Source organism: Ischnura elegans, chromosome 3 (genome assembly GCF_921293095.1).
Source record: "Ischnura elegans chromosome 3, ioIscEleg1.1, whole genome shotgun sequence".
In the NCBI taxonomy this organism is placed as follows: domain Eukaryota; kingdom Metazoa; phylum Arthropoda; class Insecta; order Odonata; family Coenagrionidae; genus Ischnura; species Ischnura elegans.
The window spans coordinates 120,605,797-120,618,629 of NC_060248.1; the positions used below are offsets into that span (position 1 = coordinate 120,605,797).

The 12,833-nt window shown below is 38.3% G+C and overlaps 1 protein-coding gene across 3 annotated transcripts in view; it reads left to right on the plus strand.

Annotated features, from left to right (window-relative positions):
* Positions 1-12,833, plus strand: part of LOC124156447 (inactive dipeptidyl peptidase 10-like) — a 643,784-nt gene that overhangs the window by 595,686 nt on the left and 35,265 nt on the right. For 2 of the 3 annotated variants that reach the window (XM_046531006.1, XM_046531008.1), the window contains exons 6-9: positions 4,009-4,286; positions 8,633-8,808; positions 8,900-9,024; positions 10,913-11,036. In XM_046531006.1, coding sequence (XP_046386962.1) covers positions 4,009-4,286; positions 8,633-8,808; positions 8,900-9,024; positions 10,913-11,036 — 703 coding nt within the window. The remainder of the gene's footprint in view (positions 1-4,008; positions 4,287-8,632; positions 8,809-8,899; positions 9,025-10,912; positions 11,037-12,833) is intronic. The other variant, XM_046531007.1, reaches the window with a different exon arrangement.

Consider the following 12,833-nt stretch of genomic DNA (forward strand, 5'->3'; position numbering starts at 1 on the left):
TGAAGTAACGCTTCAATTAATCAATGGAGGGAGGCCACACATTAGTGGTGAGCATTCCCTAAGTTTTAGCCTAAGTCTACACATATTTTCCAATAATTCTTTGAATCTAGCGCTTCTGCACAATTGAATAAGGTGCTATTCATCTTTTTTTCAGCAATTTTAAGAGAGGTTTACTTGACTTCCATCCCCTGCGCAAACTGATATCCTGTCCGCAGCGCTTTATTAGTGACGATCAAAATTTGCTGAAAATTATCGCTGTACTCCAGCGGGTTTGTTTAACATTTTTCTTTGAATAGTCTGTGGTAGTGATTTAAAAATAATCCGATAGGTATTTTTCTGTTAATTATGCTCTAGTTCTGGGACAATTAGCAGTGGAAAATTAACGACCTTGGCCCTTTCACAGATGAGTTGATGACGTCACGAACGGTGAGGGCGTCGCTTCTTTTCAGCTATTTCTTAGCCTTGTTCGTGGTCTTCGCGTGGTTCATTGTTGTTTTCTCCCTTTTTAGCGATTATTTCCCTCACTCAAAGGTTCTTCCAGAACGAGTAATTAAACCAAAACTCTTATGACGTCACCGACTCCTGAAAAAAAAGTTTTATTTGGCTATTCGGACCTATAAATAGAGTGCGGCTTTAGTATTATTTTCTCCGTGTCGCTGTTAAAGATATCCATTCTCAATTGTTCAAGCAATTTAAGCCTAGCGCGCAGCATTCAAGCCTCCAGCGGCTCCCAGCCTAATTCGCTTAACATCTGGGTAACGCTGTCTGTACGTCCGTAGCAGTTTCTGATGAACCGCGCTGCCTTCCTTTGTATTTTATTCAGTTCGCGGATTAAGTCTCTCAGCACCGGAAATTGTTACTAGATAAAGTTGTAATCAAACAAAATTTGCAGAAAGATAGAAGAGTATAGTGCAATTAACATAAGCAGTGGAATCCATATCTTGAGAAAAATCAAGTCATTGTCTCGAATAGAAACTATATCGTGGCTGTAACGATTTTTCATATGCTACTTACAAATTTCCATGCGAAAACACGGGTTCTGGAAAGTAAAATCCGGCACTCTGAAGAGTCTGACCCTGAGCTTTTTTAATTGTTTTCATTTTATGCTCTCAATTCCTGCTAATAATAATTCTTGAATACTTTCAACGCGATACTTTTACTTATTCGTTATACACGTTATCTTTTGAGTTCCTTACACACGATGCCTCTTTTAGAGAACGTTTAAAATTCTTCATACTTCTTAGATTTTATTTTAAATGTTTTTTTAGCTTATGTTACGTTTTTTTGGTTTAGCTATCGATTGAACGGGCTTTAAAAACTTTCTTTGAAGTTTAGAATTAAGATAAGGTGAGGAGACGATATACCTAGAGCGACTAATCGCCATGGAAAAATCGAAATTTTGAGTCAAATTAATGGGTAAAGAGTGAAATTTTAAATTTGAAATTGTTTTTTCGTCAAAAGCCGGTGATTCAATGTTTAAAGTGATACCTCATTTATCACTTTAGGTTCAGTATTAACGGAGAATAAACGTAATGACAGAAAGAGACCTTTCTGTAATAATAGACGCATATGATCTTTCCATTGTATATCCACTCATTCTTCTTTCCTGAGGATTATTGAAGACGCTACCGACTCCAGTCCTTACTTTTCCTCCGCTCGAAATATGTCTAGAGTTCGCCCCCACTTCCCGAGACTCCGCTTTGGGTGCGTAACTGTCAGGAGCAAAACCCTCTCTGGTGTATTATCCTCGGAACCCGGAAATGCTGTTAGAAATCGCTGGCGCTAAACGCCGTAGATAGGAAAAAAATCGCCGTGTAAACTTCCTGTCGAGGGCAGAGAGTGATCATCTCGCTGATATCGTAAAGGATATTAATTCAAATCGATATACTTTATATATAATTCACCCTCACCGCCCCATTACGAGTACCTTTCGCACAAATGAACGTAAAAACAAATGAATAATTCTTTCTGGGAGCTATTGTTACTTTATACAGAATTATAAATTTTTCACAGACTTTAAAAGCCAGGTTATCTCCATTTGATTTCGAGTTAATATCTGTGGTCGTATATTTTTTACCTTTGTATAAAATTGATACGGCGATAATATTGATCTTCTCAGCTTTTTATTATTTTTTACTTTATCATCACCACAAAAACAGTGCATTAATGAGGGCTTTGCAGCGGAGGAATCTAACGAGCAACAACGTAGGAAGATCCCAAGCACCCATGCCCTGCTTAGGGGAAATTTACCGAGGCGGATCTCAAACCCACGACCTTCGGATTGGGTGGCGAGGACTTAACCCTGCCGCCACCGATGCCGGCAAATCAAACCTGCCAGCTGAGAGGAATAGGCAGATTTTTCCTAGGATCCACCTCTCGTCAATTAGGAAACGCTTTTTTTATTTTCCACACTTCAATAAACTTATACCAACCTAAGTTTAAACGAATAATTGTCATTATCAACGAATCCCTACCTTGAAAACTACAGTTGTCCGTCAAAACATAGTTTGGTGTATGTTTGATGAAAATGTGGAACAATTACAAATGTCGCTGTGTTCTATCAGCATCATATTTGAAAATTTTCACCAAAGTAAACCTGATTCTCCTGTTTATATTCGGAAACGTTTTCATGGTTATAAAATCTCACGTAATATAATCTAATATATTTCACGTAATATTATGTCTTCTTTTCTTGACATTTTTTTCTAGTCACGAGGACTTAACCCGTGGATCAACTACTCCTAGTTTCATTGCAATAAATTATTTAAAATCGTAAAATCAGCCTACCCATTGTCAAAACTGTCCTGTGATTGTTAGGTGATTAGCCTAGCGTTTTCCGTATTGCCCTCCTAGTTGGTTCGAGGTCCGAAGAGGTCAACTTTTTCCTTCACTGATCGTAAAAATTTGAAAATATTTTTCAACAGTTATATTTTTTATGTACCTTTGCTTCTTATATAATATAATCCTTTAATACTAGGCTTATTATCCAGCGCTGGTGGGGAAATCACCGTCGGTAGGCTGATTTTTAGATTCTAAATACGTAATTGCAATGGAACTAGGAGGCTTTGGACCAATTAGTTACTGAATAACCATTTCTATTTGCCCTAAGAACCACAGACAAAATACGACATTCAAATCGCGCAGTCAACTTTTGTACCCTTTCCATTGTTGGAGTGCATTTTATTCGATCGACAATCGAACAATAAAAATTATTTCCTCAGTGCGGCTGTGAGTCCCGAGTATGGGGTGCATTGCGATCCATCAACTTCAAATATATATAATTGAGTATTTACAATCGCGTGGCAGCGCAGGCAGGACTGAGAAGAACGGTTTTGAATACCATACATTATCATAAACTTTTTCATAGTGACGTATTTCTTCCTTTTACTATTTTTTTTTAATAATCTGTCGAATCATCTCTGTTCATGTAACTCGATTCTCTATTATAAATTTTGATTAGCAGCCCAATTTTTGTCTTACATCCCCGTGAAATTGGGGTCGCTCTGCTTTCAGAGACGCGCGTGGCGACTTTTCAAAGTCTTTTAAATGCGTAGTGGCTGACAGCACATCCATTGGAAGCTATCTCATAGCATTGTCATATTAGAAATACCTTTTAATAGCCACCATAAATTCACTGTGCGTGCGAAAAATATCAGCCAATTTTTTTTTTCAACACTAATATTTTTGCGTATATTTTTATAATGTTTTCCTTTGATACTAAGTCAATTACCTAGCTCTGGCTAGAGGGAATCACCGTCGATAAGCTGATTTTACGATTCTAAATAATTTTTTAAACAATTTTCCGACCCGAAGAAGTAATCTATTTTTCCTTCACTGATCATGAGTATTTGAAAAAAAAATTCAACAGTTACGTTTTTACGTATAGATGACTCTTTAATAATATTTTCCATTTATACTAGGTTGATTACCTAGCTAAGGCTGGAAGGCATCGCCGTCAGTAGGCTGATGCGAACATGTTCAGCAAATTTATTATTTTTTTCCGACCAGGAACAAGTACCCGCTGACGCCGTCGGGTGAGGGCAGCGTGCGTGCGGGGTCGTCGATGCCCTCGGGGTACGGCGGTCTGGACAGCGAGGATGTGGACGACGAGGAGCAGCCGATGCTGCAGCTGGCCGTGTGGAGTCCCCGGGGCAACGGCATCTGCTTCGTGCACCGCAACGACCTCTACTACCGGCCCACAGCCAAGCGAACCAAGACATATCGGCTGACAAACTCCGGCACCCCCGGCGTAATCTTCAACGGGGTCACCGATTGGCTGTACGAAGGTAATCCACATCTACATAATACCCCGGAAGCTGCCGAAAATTCGTGAGGCAGAAGGTGTTGGGACACCGGCCGTTTAATATAAGAATCAAATGCTCAAACAAAATTACGACTAGCATTTATTAACCCTTTCTAACCCAGAGCTGATTCTGGGAGAAATCCAATTTTAAGATTTTTCAATTTAAAAACTTGATCATTTTACGCTCAATGATAATTATCGTGGCAGTTTCATATTTCGTCAATTAAATTTACACTACAAAATAGTAGGTAGTTTAGATATCTCCTAAATAGAGCAGAAAGTTTACACTTTTTTGATGTTGCTTAGAAGCAACATTGGGGTATAAACGGTTAAGGTCCTTTATGGTTCGGGGACCAATAGAATAATTCTCGTATCTATCCGTTCGGCCAAACATCTCTCTTAATTTCTCGCTTCTATCGGACCTTGAAATATAGAGGGCTCTAAGATGATGTTCTCCGTGTCTCTCTTAAAGATATCCACTCTTAATTGTTCAAGCAATCTAAGCGAGCTCCAGCAGCTCCCAGCCTAATTCGCTCAACATCTGCGTTACGTTGTCTGTACGCCCGTAGCAGTTTTTGACGAACGTACCGCGCAGACTTATTTTGTATTTTATTCAGTTCGCGGATTAAGTCTATCTGCACCGAAGCCCATACACTCGTTGCATATTCAAGTTGCGGTCGGACGAGAGCGAAACAGCACCTTTCTTTTAACTTTCTCATCCGAAAATCTTCCCACTATACGCTTGACGAATCTTAATTTCTTCAGGGCTATGCCGCAAATATTCCTTATATATGTTCCCCACGTGAGGTTCGAGGTTATTGTAACTCCCAGGTACATGACTTCGTCTGTTGCCTTTATGTTAATAAATGTAATGATGCAATGATGATAAATATAATGTAATGATCGGCATTGGTGATCATTTTCCATGGGTAGTGGCGTAGCCTTCACATGGTCTTGAACCCAGAACTTACATATTGGAGGATAATGAAGTAATGCCTTAACACCCCGGCTATCAAGGTACTTGTGAGACAGTGCTTCTCAACGGAAGTTACACTGCAAAATCTTAATATGAGATTCGCACCCGGGCCTATGTGGAAGAAAACTGTGACTTTTTTCTACCACACCTATTTCGTTTCAGAAAATCAGATCGGCATTCAAATACCGAACTTCACTCTCGCGATGTCTCATTGTCAGCCACACAAATAGATAAAAACACACACACAAATCCTAAAAATGTGAATGAAAGAACTTCTAAATGAGCTTTTTTCACACAATTATAGAAACTATTGTGTACAGTGGCGCAGCCAGGAATTTCGTTCGGGGGGGTGGGGCGTCCAAAACCAGGTGGGAAAATTTTTGAAAAACAGGATACTAAGTAATGGGTTTTAAACTAATTCAAACATTTTTCATAATTGAAAAAACTTCAATAGGTAAATAAATATTTTTAAATTCATTATTTTTCAATATTTTGTTTTCTTTTAAGAAGGAAAATGATTGTGTTTTTATTAGAGATGGGTCGAATAGCAGATTTCTCGAATTCGAATATCGAATTCGAATATTAAATCATTGCTCGAATATTCGAATACCTCGAATTTCGAATACCTCGAATACTAGAATTGCACAAAGCGTATTATTTCTTTAAGCTTCTTATTTCTTATTAAGTTTCTATTTCCCTTGATGAATGTATAAATAAAAAGGTATACAGTGGAACCCCGATCTATCGTTTTTCAGGGGGGGGGGGCGAAAAAAACGATAAATGCGGGAATGTTTGACTAGGTTGCCTATGCAGCAGGAAACCCAGGATTTTGGCGAGTAATTAAGATTTCCTTTAAAGGATTCAAACCGGAATTTAGCTGATTAATGGAATATTTTAATTTATGGAAACAATTTGGGCTTATAGTTGATTCAACTAACATCTCTTTCAAATATCCTAAGGGGACACACCACCTCGCAAAAAAATGAATTCATGCCATCTAGGCTTTTACAGTGCTACGATGGATTTCTGTCTAATGTATATATTCTTATCTACCAAACTCCATTTCTGCGGCATGCCGATCTGATACTCGGCTTCATCCAACTTCTCATTTTCAACAGGTAGCTCGCTTTACCCTCACTCCTACTGTCAAGTGCTAGCGGACAATCTAAGGCGTTTTGTAAAATACACGCGCTTCTCCACCGGATTTCTTCAATTATTTTCAGTCCATCTTTGGAAGTTCTCACGAGATAAGCAGATGAATTCGAATTGCTAGCGGGGAGAAACCAAATATCCTGAGAAAATGTCCCTTTGACTGTGACAATAGAGATTTATAGCATAACTCATAAATTGTAACTTGATGTATGTTTTCGAAAAAAAATACGGCATCAACTTCCGAGGAGCTCAGTTGCGAGGATATCGAGTTTCGCCAGAATGCTAAGTCTCCGTCGTATTTTGACATTTATTTCTTTGCGTAAAATGCTTAAATAAACTCAGAAATACGTCGTGTTTGGTCTTATTTTTTTTGAAATTACGCGCACATTAATAATATTTCAATTCAATAAAGGTGTAACATCAATTGACGAAAGTCATTCTTAGACACTTTTTGTGCTAATAGATGACTCATGCAGCGGTTGACCTCCACAGAAATGGGGAACTTCGAAGCTGGTAGGGAAAAAAAGGTCAGTGGGAGAGAAAAGGGAGGGCCCCAAACACGTTTCTATTGTTCTCGTGTAACTTGGTATTTTTTCGAAGCTAAGGTCTTCGTAATATGATCCCTGCGCGTGCTGTGACCTTTTTTTTATTTCGAAGAAGAGGAAAGCCTCAGAGGGGGGGCTAGTGCTGAATGGAGGGGGATACCGGATCTTGGGAAATGCGCTAATGTAAGTATCCCACGGTACTCACGCAGCAGTTGACCTCCAGAAATGGGGAACTTCGAAGCAGGTAGCCAGAAAAAGGTCAGTGGGTGAGAAAAGGGGGGAGGGCGTGAAACACGTTTTTATTGTTCTCGTAACTTGATATTTTTTTCGAAGCAGGGGTCTTCGTAATGCGATCCCTGCGCGAGCTGGGACCTTTTGTTTGATTTCGGAGAAGAGGAAAGCCTCAGAGTGGGTGAGGCGAGTGCTGAATGGAGGGGGATAGCGGATCGTGGGAAATGCCCTAAGGTTGCTATCCCACGGCACTGAGGTTCTCCTGGTGGGGGGAATCGGGGATTTTCGGATTTTTTCACCCGACCATTTTCGGTTCCCATCGTCGAACTCTTTTCACCGCTAAAATCCACGAATTAGATGTAATTCGCCAACTTGCGTAAATCGGCGCTGCGAGCACTAAATGACTACAGTTCTCTACATTTTTCCGAGTCAACTACCAACGACGTACGTGCGACAGTGTATGACGCGAAATTCAAAGTATTCGAGGTATTCGAGGCGGTACTTTTCGCATAACTATTCGAAACCTCGAATATCGAATACTTTCTATTATTCGAGGTATTCGAGTATTCGCGGATACTATTCGCACATCCCTAGTTTTTATATTTCAGGGGGTGGGGGATCCGAACCCCCCGGGACCCCACCCCTGGCTGCGCCACTGAATATGTATATTATTGCTTTCCTTAGGGGAATTTTAAAGATTAGGTGTGCAGCTCATCTATCTTTGCTTTCAAAGACTGCTTACGTTATTGTTCAGAACTCAATACTCTTTAGCACGTGAAAGTAGCTGAGGAGACACTTTCAGGATATGTTTTCCTCAGCAATAAATGCTAAGTTCCAAGGAAGGGTAGACGAAGGATATTCCCACCCTTCCCTTACCCTTAATGGTGGCTAGAGGTAGGGTAGACGGATGGTAAGGGAAGGAGTTCCAAGGAAGGGTAGACGAAGGATTTTTCTATCCTTCCCTTACCCTTAATGGTGGGCAGGGCGTGGGTTGTGCAAGGGTAACTACCCACCATGAAGGCTACTACCCTTCCTCTACCCACCATGGTGGAGTTTATTTTTATCAGGGATGCCATTACATGGCATATTTGGTGGGCCCAATTAGCTTTCTCAGTATATCAGGCTTGAAAGATATTCTTTGCATCATTTATCACTTCTTCTCAGCAAAATCGGACCACAGTCATTGTGACATATCAATTGTAAGGAAACTAAGTGCCTGAGGGGCACTAAGTAAATTTCCTTAGTTTAACTCTACCAATAGTTACCAAAATAGCAATAAGAAATATATATAAGAGAAATAAGATAAAAAGTACCGATAAGAAAAAGTAGGGGACTAAGTAAATTTCCTTAAACTTTTGAAGTTTTTGATAGTTTTCATCAAAGGTTAAAATACCTTGTCACTCATCCCTTTTTCATATTTTGCAGAGGAAATCCTCAACACGCATAGAGCATTGTGGTTCTCACCAGATGGCCGCTGGATTGTGTACGCCACCTTCAACGATTCCCAGGTTGGTGAAATGAGGTTCCCCTTCTACGGAGGTGGCAGCAATGGTGTCGGAGCCCCTAGATACCCACAGATACGAAGCCTGAGGTATCCTAAGGTGAGAAACATTCCCCAGAATGCTTCCAAATGCCTTCATTTCTCTCTATAAGGCTTGTCATAACTCCTGTCTCTTCTCTTCACCCTTCAAGGCTGGTACACCGAATCCTGTGGTGACACTCTGGGCATTGGAGCTGTCTTCTCTCAGCCATCCAAGTCATTATCCAACCACTACAGATCTGAAACCATCGCTTGGAGTCAAAGACCAGTCAGTGTGGTTTGTGGTTCAAGCTTTTTTTGTCTTTTTTATGGCTATTCATAGTTTATTTTTTCTTTTCCATTCCAAACAACCTTTAGCCAACCAGCAGCCCCTTCACTAGACAGTACCTACCTACATGAAGACTAATAGTTCTGAAGCCTCCATTCAACTTGACCAAGTGGGGATTGGTAGCCAGCCATGTTCATTGGGATACAAGTATCAAATCTCCCATCTGGATCATCTTAAAATACTTCATCAGAACAACTACTACAGCAATGATTCTTTTCTCACATAGGCATAGGATCTATAACATATATCGTTTGCTAGAATAGCTTTCACAGATAGTAAGCATAATTAGTGCCTATGATCTGCTAGTTTACAACAACTTTAATTACTACTGAATGTCATTTTGGCTGGCTTAACCTGAAACAATCTTAAATATCTCTATATTAAGGGTAGGATTCAGCACACAAACATACTTTCTGTGGTACATTTTATTGGTGGAGTTAAACTAAAAACAGACTGTAAACTGGCAGATGATAGAATATTAGTTGATATTGTCCACACAGAAAACTGGAGATGAGTAAATTCGGTATAGTAGTGTTCACAGTTGACTGTACCATAGCATTACTAAATATCCACACACGTGTTCTCCTGGAAACAAAAACTATTTTGACATGATCAATCCTCACTGAAAATATATATATACATGCTTTTCAAATTGGTTTATTTTGCATTTTTTGTTTGCTTTTAATTTTGGAGCTTAATAAGAATATTATCAATTTTATTGCAAAATGAAGATTTATTGCTTCTGCTGACATGCATGTCAAAATATTTTTTACAGTTTTGTTTGAGCTGATCTTTTATGAAATTGACGTATTGCTATGTCTATCATCAATATGCACTTTTATGTATTAAAATTTGTATTTCTAAAATGTTTTATTTATTAACACATTTTATTATGCAGAGCAAGGGTGTACCCAGGATCAAAACAAAGGGGAGGGGGCAAGCCATGATTGTTCTAGTTGTAACGTTTAAGCTTGGAAAAGATGAATGAAACCAACATTTTAAGAAAACTATAACAGTGCTTTATTAGTTTTTTTAAATATTTACTTAAAAAAATTATTTTAGTTACATTCTTATACTAATACATATCATTTTTTATGGGTTTAAAGAAAATTTGTTGAAAACTTTCGTTTCCATCAAATCCTGATTTTCCTTGAAGACTTTTAGGATTTTTGCTTCTGGGGGGGCAGCTGACCCCTCTTGCCTCTCCCTGGGTATGCCCTTGATGCAGAGCATGCCTATTAGCCATATCTTGATCTTATACCACAAGAATGTCAAGTAATGTGCTCGACCATTCTCATTGTACATAGTGTGATGCAAATTGCAAATGGAAAAAATGATCCAACATGAAAACCATATGATATTTTTCTCACTTCACATGCCACACTTAAAGCAATTGAGAAGAGAGAAATGGCAGATTTTTGGGTTGAAGACTTTGTTAACAAATATATGCAGTCAAAGCATTTAAAATGTTAAAAGGAAAAAAAAAACATTTTTCTGTGTATTTGAAGCCTTTATCAGGAATGAATTATTCATCATTGGCATCAATTTCTAAGGCTACCTATTTCTCTTACAGTGAATTATGGTATTTCTTTAATTTTTGTAAAACTATAAGTTTGACAAGTTTATTTTGCCCTGTGAACAATTAGATTTAGTGTAATACTTACCAAATGGAGTATTTGTATTATTAGTGGCTCAACTAGAAAAAAAATTGGTTCACAAGTGACAATGGTGAAGTACCTATTCTGAACTTTGTGAGCAGTGTTTTGCTATATCATGATTTGAGCTCTGAAAAATATACTTCCATGAAATGTTCATTAATGCCTGTTATCATTACTAGGGACCATTATTTCACCGCTGTGACGTGGATCTCCAACCGCCAAGTATCCGTTATTTGGATGAATAGACGTCAAAATGTGTCCATCATTTCAGTCTGCAAAGGACCACTCTGGAATTGTGATGATGTAAGTGTGTATTTATGGCTAAAATGTTGTTGATATGTACTTATTTTGGCGTATAGATTTCCATGAGTGGATGAGGCATGGCAATAGGGTAGTTTCCTTCATCAAAGAAAACAAAAGGCATTGATTGCAATTCGTTACCCACCATTAGTGTATTCATAATTTACAAATTATTTGGTTTTAGAAATACTAGTTTAGACTAATGGCAAGGGTCAATTTTATCCTCATTTGAAAAATGCCAGATTGGCACCCATGCGATGCCACTCCACGTGAGTCACAGGGACCTAGTTTCTATACGAGTAGATAGGAGTTTTACATCGTCTGAGGTTACAAATGCATGCATGAAGCACAGAGCTCAGGGTAACATATCTTAATGATCACCTATTAAAACTGGCTAAGGTCGGAAAGTTTTCTTCGTTTGATAAGCTATTAATAATCCTTATTTAAGCCAAGCGCTACCAGCTAGCAGGGTACTCTGCTACTTGCTAGCATCCTGCATTGTATTAGCACTCAAAGCCTTGCCCCAAGGTCACCTCACTTGCGGCAGCGGGAACCAGAACGATGTCACACGGAGTTTTCCTGGCATTAATACTTAGCTGTCGCGTTTTCCCGCACTTGAAAATTTTCACTTTTCATTTAATCCCAAAAAATAGATATCGTCATTTAAATCTAAAAGCGTGAAATACATACTCCAGGAGTAATAATCTTTCGATTTAGGCAATAAAAAAATAATAGGAAACCACCCTATTTTACTCCAAATGTAAATTGCATTCCCATTGTTAGGGTGGAGGTATTTTCATATGAATCAAAACTGCTCAAGGTGTTACAGTTGCATATGTAATTGATTGACACTGAAAGCACATTGCTAATTACCACCAGTGTCAAGTAACAAAGTAAAAGTAATCAATTGTGTCAAAGAATAATTTAGTATAATTTACTCTTAAGCTCATGCAAGTAATCTTTATATGAATTTGAGTAGTTATTATATTTTAGTACTCAAAGGAGAGACTTTGACTGTCACACCTCAGATTGAAAGGCAATTCCAGCAATTGTAACCTCAACTGCAGGTTTAAATATGTGACAGAACATATTTATTTATGCCTAAACTCCCTGTTTGACTGGGATGGATGGAATGGAATTTTTTTTCAATTGTAAAAATTTTCATTTGAACTGTTCCATTGAAAATTTTTCAATTGAACTGTTCCATTGAAATTTGTCACTTTTCAATGGAACATTTCAATTGAATTTTTTCCCATTGAATTTTTCCAATAGGGGAGGAGGAAAATTAGAAGTAATGAAAGGTAAAATAAAAAAGTTGCATTAGGATTGTAATCCAAATCCACCTGATCACTTTTTCAAAGAGTAATTTGTAATTTTGGTTGATAACAAAGTGGACAGTGTAATTGTAAATCGCCATAGTGCATTTTTCAATACTTATCCCATCACTGCTAATTATCTAAGTTCATACTTAGGTCCTGTTTCTCTTGCCGTCTGATTTATATTGTCTTTTCATGACAATGCCTTTCATTTATATGGTTTTTACATCAATTGTGCATAATCATTGACACATTATTTCTATACTGTGAATATAATGGCTAGTATGATTTACAATGTCATCTATCACGGCATCAGCCGTAAGGAAGTAAACTGTACCTTCTTCTCTTTGATTTGTCAAACTCTCTTCAATGTCATACAGCTATTGAGATATTTGGAGAATAATTGATCTGGAAATGAAAAATTTGGCCTCTTATTTTTAACTAGAGTTCCCAGGTCCTCAGGCATTAAAAATTGAAGCCTTGT